This window comes from Sminthopsis crassicaudata, chromosome 1 (genome assembly GCF_048593235.1).
Source record: "Sminthopsis crassicaudata isolate SCR6 chromosome 1, ASM4859323v1, whole genome shotgun sequence".
NCBI classification, from domain to species: domain Eukaryota; kingdom Metazoa; phylum Chordata; class Mammalia; order Dasyuromorphia; family Dasyuridae; genus Sminthopsis; species Sminthopsis crassicaudata.
The window spans coordinates 225,153-244,354 of record NC_133617.1 but is presented as its reverse complement, the minus strand read 5'-3'; the positions used below and the strand labels follow the sequence as shown (position 1 = coordinate 244,354).

At 37.2% G+C, this 19,202-nt stretch overlaps 1 protein-coding gene and 1 gene segment (V, D, J or C); both read left to right on the top strand.

Moving 5' to 3' along the window:
* Positions 1 to 19,202, top strand: part of LOC141556155 (immunoglobulin lambda variable 9-49-like) — a 1,090,947-nt gene that overhangs the window by 874,922 nt on the left and 196,823 nt on the right.
* Positions 4,841 to 6,095, top strand: LOC141556145 (uncharacterized). The gene has a single exon (XM_074289740.1). The coding sequence runs from the start codon at positions 4,867 to 4,869 to the stop codon at positions 5,743 to 5,745; it is 879 nt and encodes a 292-aa protein (XP_074145841.1). The 5' UTR covers positions 4,841 to 4,866; the 3' UTR covers positions 5,746 to 6,095.

Below are 19,202 nucleotides of genomic sequence, written 5' to 3'. Positions count from 1 at the left end.
TAATTCTATATCCCTGACTTCCTGGACTGAAGCTAGAGAAGTTCAGTCAAGAAAGAGACAGTTTAAGGAAACTGAGGCAGTAGAGTGAGACAAGGATTTGAACACAGATATTCTTCCCAGAAGCTGCTCGAAACTGCTAAGGAGAAAAATTGGTTCTAAGAGATCTGAAAAGGTTAAGGTTAGTTTTCTGGGTAACAATTTTTGGGGTCCCCGTGAGGGCCACCAACTAATGAGGGAAAGGAAAGGGGGAACCCCATTTCTCAGTGTATACGTACTCCCATGAGGCGCAGTGTCCCCTGTAAAATGAATTTACAGGCCCAAAAACCTAGATTGATAAATAAAAGGTTTATTGTAGGAATTTGGAAGTAAAGCTCAGTTAGAAAGACGCCAGGGCCAAAGGTGGCTGCTGGGCGGGCAGGGACCCTTACATGGCTGGAAGGATACCATGTGTTGGCTAGGAGGGCTCCTGTGAAGAGGGCGTTCCAGCTTGTTTGTTTTATACCTAGAAGATGATGGGCGGTACCCAGTTCTGGCAGGCTTTTCTCCAGATCAGGTGAGGGCTGGGGGAAGCTGAGCTTAGAGTGGGGGGGAGGGGGAGTGAGCCTGTATATTCTAAGGGTGCCTTTGACCAGGATTTGTGAATCAAGGTCAGTCATGGTTTGGGCAGTTAGGAATCTTAAAGGTACCCCAACCCTCATCACAATGATTGAAAGGGAAGTGAATGGAACTGGGAAACATTGTACACCATGAAGAGCAATATTGTACAATGAGGGATGTAGCAATTCTCAGCAATACACTAATCTGTAACATTCTGCAAGGACTAATGATGAAAGAGTATCTACTATCACAAAAAAACTAATATTCTCTGACTACTAATTGAGGAATGCTATTTTCATTTTCTTTCTATTCTTTTACAGAATGACTAAAATGGAAATTTATACATAATTCCACATGTAGAAAAAATATCTAAATGCATATCAAGTCAAGGAGTGGGCTGCATAAAGAAAGATGGAAAAATAGCTAGAACACAAAACTTTAAAAAATTTATCTTTTTAGCATGCAAATGGAAACAATAAACTTAAATATTGACAAATTTACTGTTAAATATTTTAGGAAATAAAAATAATTTTAAATAATATAGTTACAACATCTGCTAGCCTATTCATAAGTGGTCTGATGTGTCCCTATTGTTCTGTAGTACATAGAGAGCAATGGAAATAGAAAGAATATTTTAACACCAGGTCAGACTTTTGTAATTCTTTGTACTTCACATAACTTTGATCTATAAATAAGTTAAGAAAAGAATACCTTGAAGGAGGAGATACATAAGAACCCAATAGGAGTGAGTTGCTGCTACTAGAGACTAAAAACAGCCAAACGTTTTTTAGAGGACCCAATCTACATGATGTCTGAAGCCACATTTGAACTCAGGTCTTGACTCCAGAGCTGGCCCTTTATCCATTGAACCATCCAACTGCCCAACTAGTTCCTAGAAAAACTCATTAGCTGAAAATGTGAATTGTGTAAGGACTGCTTTTAGCTGCATAATTCTGAATAGCAGATAGGGGGTCACTCCTCACATCAATCTGAATATAGTCATGGATCCAAAGGAGTCAAGAAAAAGATGGAATGTTGAAAAAGTTAGATTAAAAAAAAAGTTTTTTAAAAGTTTTAAAACAGAGATAAAAACTAGAATCTATGAATAGAAATTGCAGAGAGAAAAAATTAGATTCTGTGTAATATAAAAATCTCCCCATATTCTGAACCAGTAAAATAGGCTGCCTTGGAATATACCGAGCTTTCCATTTCTGACATCTTCAAGTGAAGGCTAAATAATAATTATCAAGGTACTGATAACATTGATGCTCCTTTCCAATTCTGGGATTCTATGATCTTCCTTCCCTCTCTTGATGAAATGATTGACTTCTCATTTTGTCAAAAGATTTGTGCAAATATAATAAACATACATATTACACTATGGGGATCATTTAAAATGATTATTTTTTTAATTATGAAGATTATATAACACATGAGCCCCTTCCTTTCTAGAAAATGATTGAAGGTTTATAGATATTATTTCCTTTGTGCATCAATTTACATGCATATCTGTCTGTACAGTATTTAGTGAAGATATCATTCTGGGCATGTTGTGCAAAGGTGTACCAAACAGAGAAAAAGGACAGTGAAAAAATTGGCCCTCTTTAATTCTTTAGGGCACAAGTAGCATCTTTCATCTTTCATGTAGAGAGGAACAGGTTTGATCAATGGCCTTAGGTAGCAACCCAGAATTGAGCTGGGAAAGGCCGTTGCCTGGGGGCTGAAGTTACAGATTGCAATTTTGACAGAATTTGCTGGTTGGAGGACTGAGTATTGAAAAGCTAATGAGAGGTGTGAGGCTTTTCTTGATTAGTGGATGAGTATTGTTACACCCCTATGGACTACTCTAACTTGGTAGCTTCCCTTAGAGCTACTCTTAATGCCCGTTCTTCCACGGCTATAGAGACAGACCACCATTAGGTAGGGGTGAAGCAAAAGAGAACTTTATTCTGAGATAGCACATATTTATACCCCACTGATGATATGGGGTAAGGGGGAAGTCCTCTAGCAACCTGGTATAATGTGATTGGCCCGAGAAGAAGGAGGGAGGCGTGCTAGGCTTTGAGAGCACTAAGGAGAGAGGCGTGGTACCTGGAATCAGACACAGCCTCATGGGGCTGTGCCCCACCTTCATGTACGACTGGCCTGTGCCACAGAACCTCTCATCCTTCAGGTCCTCCCACATGCCTTGAACTGCATTCCTTGCTTCGAGAGGGTTTTTAACCCTTACATATCCCCCTTTTTTATTAATAAGACCAATGTTGTCATGTTGACAAATGAGAAGCTCTTCCATAAGCACCTCTAAAGAATTTTTTTAAGATTACATATAAAGCATCCTAGCAAAGTAGGCAAAAACAAAAGAAGCAGCAATACAAAAATGGCTACATAGAGCCCATGGGATACAATAGAAGGGGTTAGGAAGGGAAGTATGTTGGATCCAATCACTAAGTTGGTCCAGCAAGGGTAGTCATCTCTCTGCTATGGCGCTGTTTTGGGCGTCTCCTGGGTCATCTCCTCCTCTTCTTCTTCAGCCCCTGTTTTAATAGGGGCAACTCTCCTTGTCCTTTCTGGAATCCAGCAGCCTTCCCCATCAGGATCTGCAAGACATAAATATCCCGGCCCTCTCCAAAGTAATAAGGATGGACCTTGCCAACGTCCTTCCCATATTCCTTACATACAAATGGTTTCTCTCTACTGTGAATCCTGTGATGTACAGTAAGGCTTCCTCGATGGCTGAATACTTTTCCACGTTTGTTACATTCAAAGGGCCTCTCTCTAGTATAAATTCTTTGATGACAAGTCAGCCTTTTTAGGGGAGGGTGCTGAGCTGTGTTGTAGGACTACCCATTTTCCTGGGGCTTCACTGGCTGTGGCGGATCCCTTCCCACAGGCTGCTGCCCTAGTGGTCACTGGGGAGGTTTGGGCTACAAGGAGCCAGAGGCCCTGGGGATGCTGTTCTTCCTGGGCTCGGAGTCTCCCTGGGTGAGGCCAGGAGGGGGCAGTGGCTGGTACCCCTGGTAGTGCTTTGAGCCACCCCCCCTCCTCAAGGGATACTGGAGGGATGACTTGTGGCCCAGGCTCAGGGCAGGGGTGTGACTTGCCTGGCTCCATGGTAACTTGTTATTATTGATTCTTGGGAAAGAGAAGGATTTTTTCCCTCAAAACATTTGAGGTCTTCCAACTAGATTTATCCCAAGTGGATGGTTCTAAGTGCTGGAGCCAGCCCTGAGTTGGATGCTGTTAGGATTACAAGGTGAGAACTCAGGTTGTCTGGGCAATTCTCTAGCTCAGAATTCACACCTTTAGTTTAGGCCTTTAAGGGGAGTTTACACCTTTAAAAGGAGTTCTGAAAAGGAGTTTAAAAGGAGCAAGTTCATTGGTTGAAGTAATTTTTCCACAAGCCCCTGAGTTCTCACATGCCCATTCTCTGGGAGGATAAAAGAGGTAGCATTGAGCCTGGAGTTAGTCTGACCAAGATAAGAGTTTAGATGGTGGTCTGGAAGGAGAGTCTGGCTGGAGGCTCCAGAAGCTTCCTGAGAAACCTGCTCATAGAGGAAAAAAATTTACAGAAAAAGAGATCTCCCCCCAGAGAAGGATTTCAATTGAAGAGACTACAGGACCTTTACAGGATGCCAACAGACATTTCTTCTCTTTATATTTGTGTTGATTTGTAGAGGGCCTCAGATAATGAGGGAAAGCTGGGTAAGGTATAAGAGCCTTTATCCAAGAGGGAACCTGCAGGCAATGTCTGATTATCTTCCCACATTCCTTTGGTGTTCTCACCTTTCCTGAGAAACCAAGGAGGGCCGGATCACCTGTGTTCTATTTACAGATCAATAGCAGGGTGCTTATACCTAACACAGTGTGTCATGGTGATGTAATCATACTGAGGTATTTAAAGGCTGAGTAGATTGCAAAGAAACACTTCATCTTTGACCATCCTGGTGGCTCTCCTGCCTCCTTCACTCCTCCACTAAGACCAAGGCTGGTTCCAGGATCCTTCAGAGAGCTAGTCCAGATACTATTTGTTGGCACCCAGTGTGGGCCTCTAGAAAGCATAATATATTTTGTCACCCCAATTTGGGAGGTCTAGAAAATATTTGGCACCCAAGTGATGCCTTACACTTGAGGTTCTGGTGGTGAAGCCCTGCACTCAGCAGCTCAACTAACAGGATTGGCAAGTTCAGTGAAGAATTCCCTGTGAGTTGTAAAGCCTTTGCTCTTCCCCAGGCAGCAGAGGAGCCCAAGGAGGTGCCTTCTGGATTTCTCATGGCCGCTATTCAGGAACCAGTGACCTTCCAGGATGTGGCCGTGGACTTCACCAGGGAGGAATGGAGAGTCCTGGAGCCTGCCCAGAGAGCCCTGCACAGGAACGTGATGCTGGAAAACTACCAGAACCTGCTCTCTGTGGGGATTCCTGCTTCCAGACTGGATTTGATCTCTGTGTTGGAGAAGCAAGAAGGAGCCTGGCGTCTTAAGGGCAGAGACTCCAGCGTGTCTCATCAGGATATACTTGTTGTACATCAGAGAAATGGAGAGAAACCCTTTGTATGTAATGAATGTGGAAAAGCCTTCAACAGTCAAGACTGCCTAATTTGTCATCAAAGAATTCATACTGGAGAGAAACCCTTTGAGTGCAAGACATGTGGGAAAGGTTTTAGTCAGAGCAACAATCTCACTGTTCATCAGAGAGTTCATACTGGGGAGAAACCCTTTGAGTGTAAGACATGTGGGAAAGGTTTTAGTCAGAGCAACAATCTCACTGTTCATCAGAGAGTTCATACTGGAGAGAAACCCTTTGTATGTAATGAATGTGGAAAAGCCTTCAGCCGTGCAGTCTGCCTTACTGTACATCAGAGAGTTCATACTGGAGAGAAACCCTTTGCATGTAATGAGTGTGGGAAAGGTTTTAGTCAGAGCAACAATCTCACTGTTCATCAGAGAGTTCATACTGGAGACAAACCCTTTCTATGTAATGAATGTGGAAAAGCCTTCAGCCGTGGAGACTGCCTTACTGTACATCAGAGAGTTCATACTGGAGAGAAACCCTTTGCATGTAATGAGTGTGGGAAAGGTTTTAGTAGGAGGTTTAACCTTATTACTCATCAGAAAATTCATACTAGAGAGAAACAGAGTGTATTGAAATAGATTTCAGACAGGAATCACTCCTTCACTGTCACCAAAGATTTAGTATGATTCTGGCAGCTCAGTAGGAGAAACATCTATCCTTCCTAAAATAATTCATTGTGGCTCTTTTTGGTTAACATGCCACCTACACTTCTCAACCTGGGCCTTTTTCATCCCCTCCTAATCTAACACATGAAAAAACTGACATTGTATGTATTGTCTAACACGGAGTCCACCATACTTGTAAAGAAGAAGGGATGGAGTACCATGGTCTTCCCTTAAATTTTCATTTGGTTTTTAAAACTTCTTTAGTCTGATTTCTAATATATTGATGTATTTCAAAAATATAATTCATGTATCTAATGTATTAATAAAACAATGAATCGATGTATTTAATAAATGATATTCATTTTTTACATTGTATTAGTATATGATTTTTGAGTAATAATTTATCTTTTTGGTGCCTGCTTTAGCTGTATACTAGAAATTTTGGAATATTGACTCACTTTTACCACTGTCTTTGAAGCTGTTCCTGTTTCTACAATCTGTCTCTTGACTGACATATTTAGCATTTCACTATTTCAGTTTCTACTTAAAACTAACTTTTGCAGTGTTGTCTGAATTGATTATTATTTAACTTATATTATCTTCTGTGAAGTCAATGATTAGCATTTCTGATATATATAAATTTCCTTTAAAAAAAAAAAAAAGGAAATTCATTGGACAGCAAGAAGATCAAATTAGTCACTTCTTGAATAAATACATCAAATTACTCATTGGAAAGACAAAAACTGAGCTTGAATCTCATATTTTGGCCAATGAAAAGAAAGGACTCATAAAAAAAGAAAAAGAAAAGAACTGATAATGGGAGAGATTGAAGGGAAAAGGAGTCTAGGAAAGAAATCGCCAATCCAACAAATTTTGACATTATTTCAATTCATTTATGTGCCATAGCATTGCTTCCTGACATAATTCATTCAACTTTGAATTTTGCTTTTATTATTAGGAACTTTTACATTAAGAGTAATGAAACTCTCCCTCTCAGCAATTTCCATCCATACGTTATGGTTCTTACCTCTACGCATAAATAAAACAATTGTAATTTCCCTTCTACATGCTGCCTTTTCAAATAGTTTAAGAGAGCCATTTCGCCTCTCCCAAGAAATCTTCTTTTCTTCAGGGTGCTGGAGAGATTCCAATATATTCACGTCCTTGCTAAATTGTAGCACCACTATCAATGGGACAATGTTTGGACAAATTATGATACATGAGTCTGATAGAATAATATTGTGTTATGAGAAATGATGAAGGAAAAAGTTTCTGAGAAACGTGTAAAGATTTGCATGAACTGATGCAGAGGGACGTGAGCAGAAGTGATGCAGGTTGTGGTCCCTTTATGGGACTAGTCCTTTCAGATTGATTTATTCTTTTCTGATTCCCAACCCCTTCTAGCTGATGCATTATCAATTCAAGAACTAGTACCTTTGATCCACAAATACTGTCAAAAGGACCCCTTTTAATTCCAATAGGAGATCCAGGCTCTCCCAGCCCCCATGGGATCTGAGCCATCTTGGTATGTCTCAGCCCTCATTCTAATGATGTTCTCAGGTTTCTCAACCCCCACCAAGCAAATTCTAACCCCTTATGAAATCATCTAGGAGCCAACTTGGGACTTCACCCACAGGCCCCTTTAGCTAAATCTCTCATTACAAAAGAGCCAAATTGGTGTCCTCTCTTTGCAGAGGTTCTACACGTTCCACCACCAATGACTCTCTGCCCACTAGAATCCTGCTTTTCATGCCTTCTTATATCTACATTCACCTCTTACTAACTAGACCATAATCTTACCTTCAAACACCATAACAAACTTCTTTTATCAATTTAGGTTTTCAGGTCTGTAAATTCCTTTATAGGGGACTCTTGGGCCACTGCTAGACTTCATTTAACTCCTTATCCTTGCGCCAAATCCAAAGGGGTTGCAGGGGAGCTCTATTTCACTCCTGTACTCCGAACTGATACTAGACCTCAACTAAACTCTAATTTTATTTAGGTACCCCAAATCTAGACCTCATCAGAACAAGGACAACAATTTATGCAATAGCAATATAGTATAAAGTCTTTGCCTACATATTTTATATACAATGTTACAGAAATCCTTGTTTTACCCTAATAATAAAACTAAAACTTTTTTTTTTTTTCAAAAATTTAAAAGAAAGAAAGATTTGGGAGCTGTGATAAATTCAATGATCAACCAGGATTAAATAAGACTAATGATGAAACATAGTACTGATCTTTACAGACAAAGAACTGACAGATTCACAGTGCTAAGTGAAACATTTTTTGTTGTCCATAGGTAATACTTGAGTTTATGTTGCTTGACTCTCAATGTTTACAAAAGGGATCATTTTTTCCTTCTTAATGGGAATAAAATAATATTTTTATGGACAAAAAATTATTAAAAAAAATAAAACAAAATAAAACACCCAGAAATTTGATCTGGATACAATATACACATTCATCATAATCCTAATTCTGGATTTAGTGTTCACATTAATGGTCCTTAAGAACATATTACCTATTTGGAGCTTCTTTCTTATATTATTAATTCATATTGAATTTGTGATGCACTAAAAGATTTTTTTGACAATTTTCAAGCCATACCTCTACCACCTAATAAATTATAATATAATTTTGACATCATTTTATTCCTATTACATTTCATGTTGTAAGATCTTGTCCATTGTCCTATTCCATAAAGTTCTTTAGGCTTTTGATTCTCTCTTCCAATGTGTTGTCCATGCTTTCCAATAAATTATCAGCAAATTATGATGCATGAGGTAGTTGCCACTTTTTGACTTAAAAAGTCAAATGATGGACAAAATGAGAGGGGGGAAGACAGACAGAAAAAAAAGAGATAAAGGGAGAGAGAATGGAATGGGAGGAAAGGACAAATATATATATTCTCTTTGTTCCCTGGCACATAAAAGACACTTAAATACTCCATCATCTACATATAAGATTGGATTTCAATCAGAAGCCTGATTTTATTCAGTGTAATCTATCCCCAGTTCTTAAATTCTAGATAGCCACAAATGTCTCCTGGGACACCATAATAAAGATCCAACAAGATCAGTCCCAATTCACTAGGAACATTCAGACCTAGATCTACTTCCATGCTAAAGGGCATCATACTCTTCCACTAATCAAGAAAAGCCTCACATTAGCTTTTCAATACTCAGTTCTCCCACCAGCAAATTCTGTCAAAAGTGCAAACTGTAACTTCAGCCAACAGCTATGAGCCTTTCCCTCCTCAATTCTAGGTTGTTTCATAAGGCCAGTGATCAAACTTTTTCCTCTCTACATGAAAGATGAAAGATGCTAATAGTGCCCTAAAGAATTAAAGAGGGCCAATTTTTTCATTGTACTTTTTCTCTGTTTTCTACACCTACACAACATGCCCAGAATGATATCTAAGGCAGAAATAGTAAATGCATCCTTTTCAGACCACAATGCAATGAAAATTACATTCAATAAAAAGCCAGGGGAAAATAGACCAAAAAGTAATTGGAAGCTAAATAATCTCATACTAAAGAATGATTGGGTGAAATAGCAAATCATAGACATAATTAATAACTTCACACAAGAAAATGACAATAATGAGACATTATACCAAAATGTGTGGGATACAGCCAAAGCCGTAATAAGGGGAATTTTTATATCTCTAGAGGCCTACTTGCATAAAATAGAAAAAGAGAAGCTCAATGAATTGGGTTTACAACTAAAAATGCTAAAAAAGGAACAAATTAAAACCCCCCAGACAAAATGAAACTTGAAATTCTAAAAATAAAAGGAGAGATTAATAAAATTGAAAGTTAAAAAAAAAAAAAACCTATTGAATTAATTAATAAAACTAAGAGTTGGTTCTATGAAAAAACCAAAGTAGACAAACCTTTAGTAAATCTGATTAAAAAAAGGGAAAGAGGAAAAGCAAATTGTTAGTCTTAAAAATGAAAAGGGAGAACTCGCCACTAATGAAGAGGAAATTAGAACAATAAGTAGGAGTTACTTTGCCCAACTTTATGCCAATAAATTCCATAACTTAAATGAAATGGAAGAATACCTTCAAAAATATAGCTTGCCCAGATTAACAGAGGAAGAAGTAAATAGTCTAAATAGTCCTATTTCAGAAAAAGAAATAGAACAAGCTATTAACCAATCCCCTAAGAAAAAATCCCCAGGACCAGATTGATTTACATGTGAATTCTACAAAACATTTAAAGAACAATTAACTCCAATGCTATATAAACTATTTGAAAAAAAAAATAGAGATTGAAGGAGTCCTACAGAATTCCTTTTATGACACAGACATGGTACTGATACCTAAAGCAGGTAGGCTGAAAACTGAGAAAGAAAATTATAGACCAATCTCCTTAATGAATATTGATGCTAAAATCTTAAATAAAATATTAGCAAAAAGACTAAAGAAAATCATCACCAAGATAATACACTATGACCAAGTGGGATTTATACCAGGAATGTAGGGCTGGTTCAATATTAGGAAAACTATTAGCATAATTGACTATATCAATAACCAAATTAACAAAAACCATATGATCATCTCAATAGATGCAAAAAAAGCATTTGATAAAATCCAACATCCATTCTTACTAAAAACACTTGAGAGTATAGAAATAAATAGACTATTCCTTAAAATAATCAGGAGCATATATTTAAAACCATCAGTAAACATCATATGTAATGATGATAAACTGGAACCTTTCCCAGTAAGATGAGGAGTCAAACAAGGTAGCCCACTATCACCATTATTATTCAATATTGTATTAGAAATGCTAGCCTAGGCAATAAGAGTCGAGAAAGAGATTAAAGGAATAAGTGTAGGAAATGAGGAAATCAAACTATCACTCTTTGCAGATGACATGATGGTATACTTAGAGAACCCCAAAGACTCTGCTAAAAAGCTATTAGAAATAATTCAGAATTTTAGCAAAGTTGCAGGATACAAAATAAATCCTCATAAATCTCAGAATTTTTATACATTACCAACACAATCCAACAGCAAGAGATACAAAGAGAAAGTCCATTTATAATAACTGTCGATAGTATAAAATATTTGGGAATCTATCTACCAAAGAAAAGTCAGGAATTATATGAACAAAGTTACAAAACACTTGCCCTAAAAATAAAGTCAGATTTAAATAATTGGAAAGACATTCAGTGCTCTTGCATAGGCTGATTAAGATGACAATACTCCCTAAACTAACCTATTTATTTAGTGCCATTCCAATCAGACTCCTAAGAAACTATTTTAATGACCTAGAAAAAATAACAACAGAATTCATATGGAACAACAAAAGGTCGAGAATTTCAAGGGAATTAATGAAAAAAAAAATCAAATGAAGGTCGCCTAGCTGTACCTGATATAAAACTATATTATAAAGCAGCAGTCACCAAAACCATTTGGTATTGGATAAGAAATAGACTAGTTGATCAGTGGAATAGGTTAGGTTCATAGGGCAAGATAGTGAATAAAAAATAGCAATCTAGTGTTCGACAAACCCAAAGATCCCAACTTTTGGGATAAAAATTCATTATTTGACAAAAACTGCTGGGAAAACTGGAAATCAGTATGGCAGAAACTAGGCATGGACCCATATTTAACACCACATACTAAGATTAGATCAAAATGGGTCCAAGATTTAGGCATAAAGAATGAGATCATAAATAAATTAAAGGAACACAGGATAGTTTATCTCTCAGACTTGTGGAGGAGGAAGGAATTTGTGTCCAAAGGAGAACTAGAGATCATTATTGATCACAAAATAGAAAATTTTGATTACATCAAATTAAAAAGTTTTTCCACAAACAAAACTAATGCAAACAAGATTAGAAGGGAAGTAACAAATTGGGAAAACATTTTTACACTTAAAGGTTCTGATCAAGGCTTCATCTCCAAAATATATAGAGAATTGACTTTAATTTATATGAAAACAAGCCACTCTCCAATAGAAAAATGGTCAAAGGATATGAACAGACAATTTTCAGATGATGAAATTAAAACTATTTCCACTCATATGAAAGAGTGTTCCAAATCACTATTGATCAGAGAAATGCAAATTAAGACAACTCTGAGATATCAGTACACACCTGTCAGATTGGCTAAGATGACAGGAACAAATAATGATGAATGTTGGAGGGGATGTGGGAAAACAGGGACGCTGATGCATTGTTGGTGGAGTTGTGAAAGAATCCAACCATTCTGGAGAGCAATCTGGAATTATGCCCAAAAAGTTATCAAAATCTGCATACCCTTTGACCCAGCAGTGCTACTACTGGGCTTATATCCCAAGGAAATACTAAAGAAGGGAAAGGTACCTATATGTGCCAAAATGTTTGTGGAAGCCCTTTTTGTCGTGGCTACAAATTGCAAAATGGATGGATGTCTACCAATTGGAGAATGGTTGGGTAAATTATGGTATATGTTATGGAATATTATTGTTCTGTAAGAAATGACCAACAGGAGAAATACAGAGAGGCTTGGAGAGACTTACATCAACTGATGCTGAGTGAAATGAGCAGAACTAGGAGATCATTATACACTTCAACAATGATACTGTATGAGGATGTATTCTGATGGAAGTGGATATCTTCAACATAGAGAAGAGCCAATCCAATTCCAATTGATCAATGATGGAGAGAATCAGCTACACCCAGAAAAGGAACACTGGGAAATGAGTGTAAACTGTGAGCATTTATTTTTTTTTGTTTTTTTTGTTTTTGTTTGTTTTTCTTCCCAGATTATTTTTACCTTCCTAATACAATTCTTCCTTTGCAACAACAACAACAACAACAACAAAATTCGGTTCTGCAGCATATACTATAAGATATTTAATATGTATGGGAATGCCTGCTATCTAGGGGAGGGGGGAAAGGAGAGGAGGGGAAAAATTCGGAACAGAAAGGAGTGCAAGGGATAATGTTAGAAAAAAAATACCTATGCATATGTACTGTCAAAAAAAAGTTATAATTATAAAATTAATAAAAAAAAGAAAAACATTAAGTGCTCTTGGATAGGCCGAGTAAATATAACAAAGATGACAATACTCCCTAAACTAACCTATTTATTTAATGCTATACCAATCAGACTCCCAAGAAAGTATTTAATGACCTAGAAAAAATAACAACAAAATCCATATGGAAGAACAAAAGATTGAGAATTTCAAGGGAATTACGGGAAAAAATCAAATGAAGGTGGCCTAGCTGTACCTGATCTTAAGCTATATTACAAAGCAGCAGTCACCAAAACCATTTGGTATTGGCTAAGAAATAGACTAGTTGATCATTGGAATAGATTAGGTTCACAGGACAAGATAGTGAATAAAAATAGCAATCTAGTGTTTGAAAAACCCAAAAATCCCAACTTTGGGGATAAGAATTCATTATTTGATGAAAACTGCTGGGAAAACTAGAAATTAGTATGGCACAAACTAGGCATGGACCCATACTTAACACCACATACTAAGATAAGATCAAAATGGGTTCATGATTTAGGCATAAAGACCAAGATCATAAATAAATTAGAGGAACATAGGATAGTGTACCTCTCAGACTTGTGGAGGAGGAAGGAATTTGTGACCAAAGGAGAAGTAGAGATCATTATTGATCACAAAATAGAAAATTTTGGTTATATCAAATTAAAAAGCTTTTGTACAAACAAAACTAATGCAAACAAGATTAGAAGGGAATAACAAACTGGGAAAACATTTTTACACTTAAAGGTTCTGATAAAGGCCTCATCTCCAAAATATACAGGGAATTGACTCTAATTTATAAGAAATCAAACCATTCTCCATATAAAAGGATATGAACAGACAATTTTCAGATGATGAAATTGAAACTATATCCACTCATATGAAAGGGTGTTCCAAATCACTATTGATCAGAGAAATGCAAATTAAGACAACTCTGAGATACCACTACATACCTATCAGATTGGTTAAGATGACAGGAAAAAATAATGATGAATGTTGGAGGGGCTGTAGGAAAACTGGGACACTGATACATTGTTGGTGGATGTGAAAGAATCCAACCATTTTGGAGAGCAATTATGCCCAAAAAGTTATCAAACTGTGCATACCCTTTGACCTAGCAGTGCTACTACTAGGCTTATATCCAAAGGAAATACTAAAGAAGGGAAAGGAACCTATATGTGCCAGAATGTTTGTGGAAGCCCTTTCTGTGGTGGCTAGAAACTGGAAGATGAATGGATGTCCATCAATTGGAGAATGGTTGGGTAAATTATGGTATATGAATGTTATGGAATACTATTGTTCTACAAGAAATGACCAACAGGAGGAATACAGAGAGGCTTGGAGAGACTTACATCAACTGTTGCTGAGTGAAATGAGCAGAACTAGATCATTATACAATTCTGATGTATTCTGATGGAAGTGGATATCTTCAACAAAGAGATCTAACTCAGATCCAATTGATCAATGATGGACAGAATCAGGTATACCCAGAGAAGGAACACTGGGAAATGAGTGTAAACTGTTTGCATTTTTTTGTTTTTCTTCCCAGGTTATTTTTACCTTCTGAATCCAATTCTTCCTTTGCAAAAAAAAAATTCAGTTTTGCACATATATATTGTATCTAGGATATACTACAACATATTTAATGTATATGGGAATGCCTGTCATTTAGCAGAGGGGATGGAGGGAAGGAGGGGAAAATTTGGAACAGAAGGGAGTGCAGGGGATAATGTAAAAAATTACCTTTGCATATGTATTGTCAAAAAATATATAATTAAAAAATTAATAAAAAAGGGATAGAATTTTTAAAAATTTAAAAAAGAAAAAAGTTCAGTAAAACTAATCAATATCTCTTTTACCTGCAAATCAGTAATCATATGATCCTACCTCTGCCACCATTGGGAGTAGCCATGAATATCTCAGTCTCCCCAATTGTAAAATGAAGGAATCAGATATGGTTTTTGGCATGCCTCTAAGGTCCAGGACTTGGTACTGGGAGGCAGCAGGGAATAGTGGATAAGAATGGGAGCTGCCATTGATGGAACCTGAAGAACTGGGAAAGCAATTCACAACCACACAACAACCCTGTGAGGTCAGTACAAAGATTTTTGTTTTACATATGAAGCATGAATAGGTCCAGTGACTCACTTCTGCTTCCACAAGTGAATGTCCCAAGTGGTCTTTGAATACAGGTGTTCCTGACCCCAAGGAAGGAAGGAAGGAAGGTAACAGAGGGAGGGCAGCATGGAAGGAGGAAAAAAATGAGAGAAGAAAAGCACTGCAGAAAAGCCCCTTCTCTGCGGTGGTCCCTAAGGCCATTTGAGCTCCCCATATCTCAGATTGCCTCAGCAGCTGAAGCTCCCTGTGCTCTCGGGCCTTCAGATCCCCTCACATCTCCAGACTTCATTGATCCACACAGAAGAGCAAAGGGGACTGCAGGAGGGAAATCTAGGGCTCCTGCTCATAATGACCTCCTCCAAGCGACACCCAGAGCACCCAAACACCCGGCAAGAAAAACTCCCCTTCCTCAGTGCCCCTCCTGCCTTCCCCTGCCTCCCTCTCTCCATTCAGACTGGCATTCATTCAGCCTCTAATTATGTCTCTCTTGTAATATACTGCAGAAATCTCTTTATTGAACGTTTGGCTTCCTATTTTTCCAACTTTCATCCCATTCCCTTAATAAATTTTTTATACTCTTATTTAAAAATATTCCGGTAGATGCCTATTTCTCAATCTCTGATGAAATATCTTGAACAATCTGGGTCTCAGAAAATTGATGAAGAAATAGACTTATCTTGACATTTTAATCCTTATCCATTTTCTTCAAGTTTACCCTTCCAGGTTTTTAGCATATTGTTTCTTTGCACCTGCTCTCCTTTCTGGATCTGCCTGCCCCCTACACTTGACATTCCATATCCTGACTCCGTGCCTGGAATTTGTTCTTTTTTTTAATATTAAATTTTATTATTTTTTTTAATAGTTTTTATTTACCAGATATATGCATGAGTGATTTTACAGCACTGACAATTGCCATATCTTTTGTTCTAATTTTTCCCCTCCCTCCCCCCCCCAGATGGCAGATGTTAAATATGTTAAAATATAAATTAAATACAATATATGTATACATGTCCAAACAGTATCGGACTTTGAGATAGTGTACAATTAGCCTGTAAAAGAAATCCAAAATGCAGGCGGACAAAAATAGAGCGATTGGGAATTCTATGTAGTGGTTCCTAGTCAACTCCCAGAGTTCTTTTGCTGGGTGTAGCTGGTTCAGTTCATTAGTGCTCTACTGGAACTGATTTAGTTCATCTCATTGTTGAAAATGGCCAGATCCATCAGAATTGATCATCATACAATATTGTTGTTGAAGTATACAACGATCTGGTCCTACTCATTTCACTCAGCATCAGTTCATGTAAGTCTCTCCAGGCCTCTCTGAAACCATCCTGTCAATCATTTCTTAAAGAACAATAATATTGCATGATATTCATATACCACAATGTATTCAGCCATTCTCCAGTTGGTGGGAATCCGCGCAGTTTCCAGTTTCTGGCCACCACAAACAGGACTGCCACAAACATTCTTCCACATGCAGGTCCCTTTCCCTTCTTAAAGATCTCTTTGGGATACAAGCCCAGTAGTAACACTGCCGGGTCAAAGGGTATGCACATTTTGCTAACTTTTTGAGCATAATCTGGAATTTATTCTTTTACTATTACCTCATTGAATTCCTAACTTCCTTCAAGTCTCAGCTAATGCATGTGATAGTGTGGTGTTTGACTGAAAAAATGACACAGCAAGCAACAGCAGATCAACAAATTTGATCTAGGAAGCAGACATGGGTCTTCATTGGCGGAAGAAAGACTCTGTAAGGAATATATAGGGGTTGGAATTAGAGGTGCAATAGACATTTTAAATTCAATGTGTCCAAAATTGAACTAATATTATGAATTATTGTAGAAGCAGCCATTCCCCCACAACAAATCTGTTGTTATATTCTCTTGATTTTGCCTTTGTAACATTTCTCCAATAAATCCTCTTCTTTCCTCTGACTGTCATACTAATTTCATACCTAGATTATTGCAATAGCTTGCTGATGGGTCTTTCCCTCCTCCAATCAATCCTCTATTCAATCATTTAAATAATTTTCCTAAAGCACTGGTCCAATCATGTCCAATAACCTCTCATCTCTCACTCAACATATGGCAGTGACTCCCTGTTGCTTCTAGGATCAAATATAAAATCCTGTTAGTTTTTCAAACTCCTTCAAATCCCTTCCAGTGTTTTTATATTTTATATTTTATATATATATATATATATATTTATATTTTATATTTCACTCCCCACAGTGTACACTTCAGTCCAGTGGTACTAGACTCCTGTTTCATGAACAAAACATGTCATCACTCAAATCCAAGCATTCCTTCTCATGATCCCCCATACCTGGAATGCTCTGCCTCCTCAACTCTGTCCACTTACTACCTTGGCATCCTTTAAGTTTTAACTAAAATCTATGGGAGCCTTCTCCAACTCTTTTAATTCTAATGCCTTTTCTCTGACAATTTTCTTTTTATTTATCCTGGAATTAGCTTGCTTTGTCTATATTTGTTTGCCTGTTGTCTTCCCTAATTTGATTGTAAGCTCCTTGAGGGCAGATATTGTCTTTTTCCTTTTTTGACTCCACTCCACTTGTATCCCTGGTGATTAGCACAGAACCTGACATGCTTTTCTTGTTTGTTCAGTCATGTAACACTCTTGATGAGTGCATGATGAGTGTAGGGTCCTTCTAGCTTTGACCACCTTTTGAAGACTATACAAACTCATGTTTGCTGCTTCTGAATGTCCATTCACTAAATGTCCATCTTCTCTTCTTCCATTCTATTCTCCTTTTCTCTTCAATCTCTCATCAGTTCTTTTCCAATGAATCCTTCTTTTCATTGGTCAAAATATATGAGATTCAATTTCAGTTTTTGTCCTTCTAATGTAGTCTGAAGTATTTATTCAAGAATTGACTGATTTGATCTCCTTGCGATCCAAGGAATTTCCTTTTTTTTTTTTTTTAAAGGAAATTGTATATCTATATCTATATATGTATATCTATATCTATACACACACACACACACACACACACACACACACACACACACACACACATATATATTTTGGGCCAGAACTTGAAACAATGTTCTAAGTAGAATTGAGGACTCAGTGGTTAAATCTAGTTTAGCACTGACTTAATCCTGCAATAAATAATAGCTTCCTAGTGATATAATGATTGCTGTGTACTCTGTGTGGAACATAAAAGGAGGAGCTGTCAGGGCCAGAAAGAACAAGGGCACTAGAAACTTTCTGAGGCTGAGACAGATTCATTCCATCTTCCACCTTTCTTGTGGCTGGAGGTTGAAGTACAAACTTTTGGATTCAGAGACATTTGGAGGGAGCTAGAGGCAGATGCTGGCAGAGGCAAAGGAATAGTGGCAGGAGAACCAAGGACAGAGATAGGCCTCTATTAAAGCTAACTGGCCCCAGGAAAAGAGACAAAATTTGGAAGGAAACAATAAAGGATTTGGATTTTAATCCCTGGCTGCACTTGTGATTACTGGAATGCCTCTAGAAGGCCCCCAAGAAACATGTTCCCAGAGAATAATACATTTTAGAGAAGAATATTACACATATATATATATATATATATATATATATATATATATATATATATTTGAAATGCTTAAATACTAATACTTTCCATCACAGATGGTACTATAAGTTAAATAATAATCAATTCAGACAGCACTGCAGAAACTGAAAGAGTGAAATGTTAAATATGTCAGTGGAGGGACAGATTGTAGAAACAGGAACAGTTTTAAAGACAATAGTAAAAGAGTGTCAATATTCCAAAATTTCTGGCATGCCGATAAAGCAGGTACCAATAGGTACCAATTTATTGCTCAAAAACTATATCCTAATAAAATGTAAAAAAATAATGAATAGAATATCATTTATTAAATATATCAATACATTAATACAATAAATACAAAAATACATTAGTTACATCAACTACATTTTTCAAATACATCAGTACATTAGAAATAAGACTAAAGAAATTATAAAAACCAAATCAAATTCTGAGGGAAGACCATGGTACTCCATAACCTCTTCTTTATAAGTTTGGGGGACTGAGTGTGAAACAATACAGAAAATCTGAGTTTTTTCATGTGTTGGATTAGGAGGGGATGAAAAAGGCCCAGGTTGAGAAGTGCAGGTGGCATGTTAACCACAAAGAGCCACAATGAATTATTTTAAGAAGAATAGATTTTTCTCCTACTGAGTTGCCCGAATCTTATGAATTCTCTGGTAACAGTGAAGGGGTGGTTCCTGCCTGAAATCTCTCTATTTCAACAAATTCTGTTTCTCTTTCGTATGAATTTT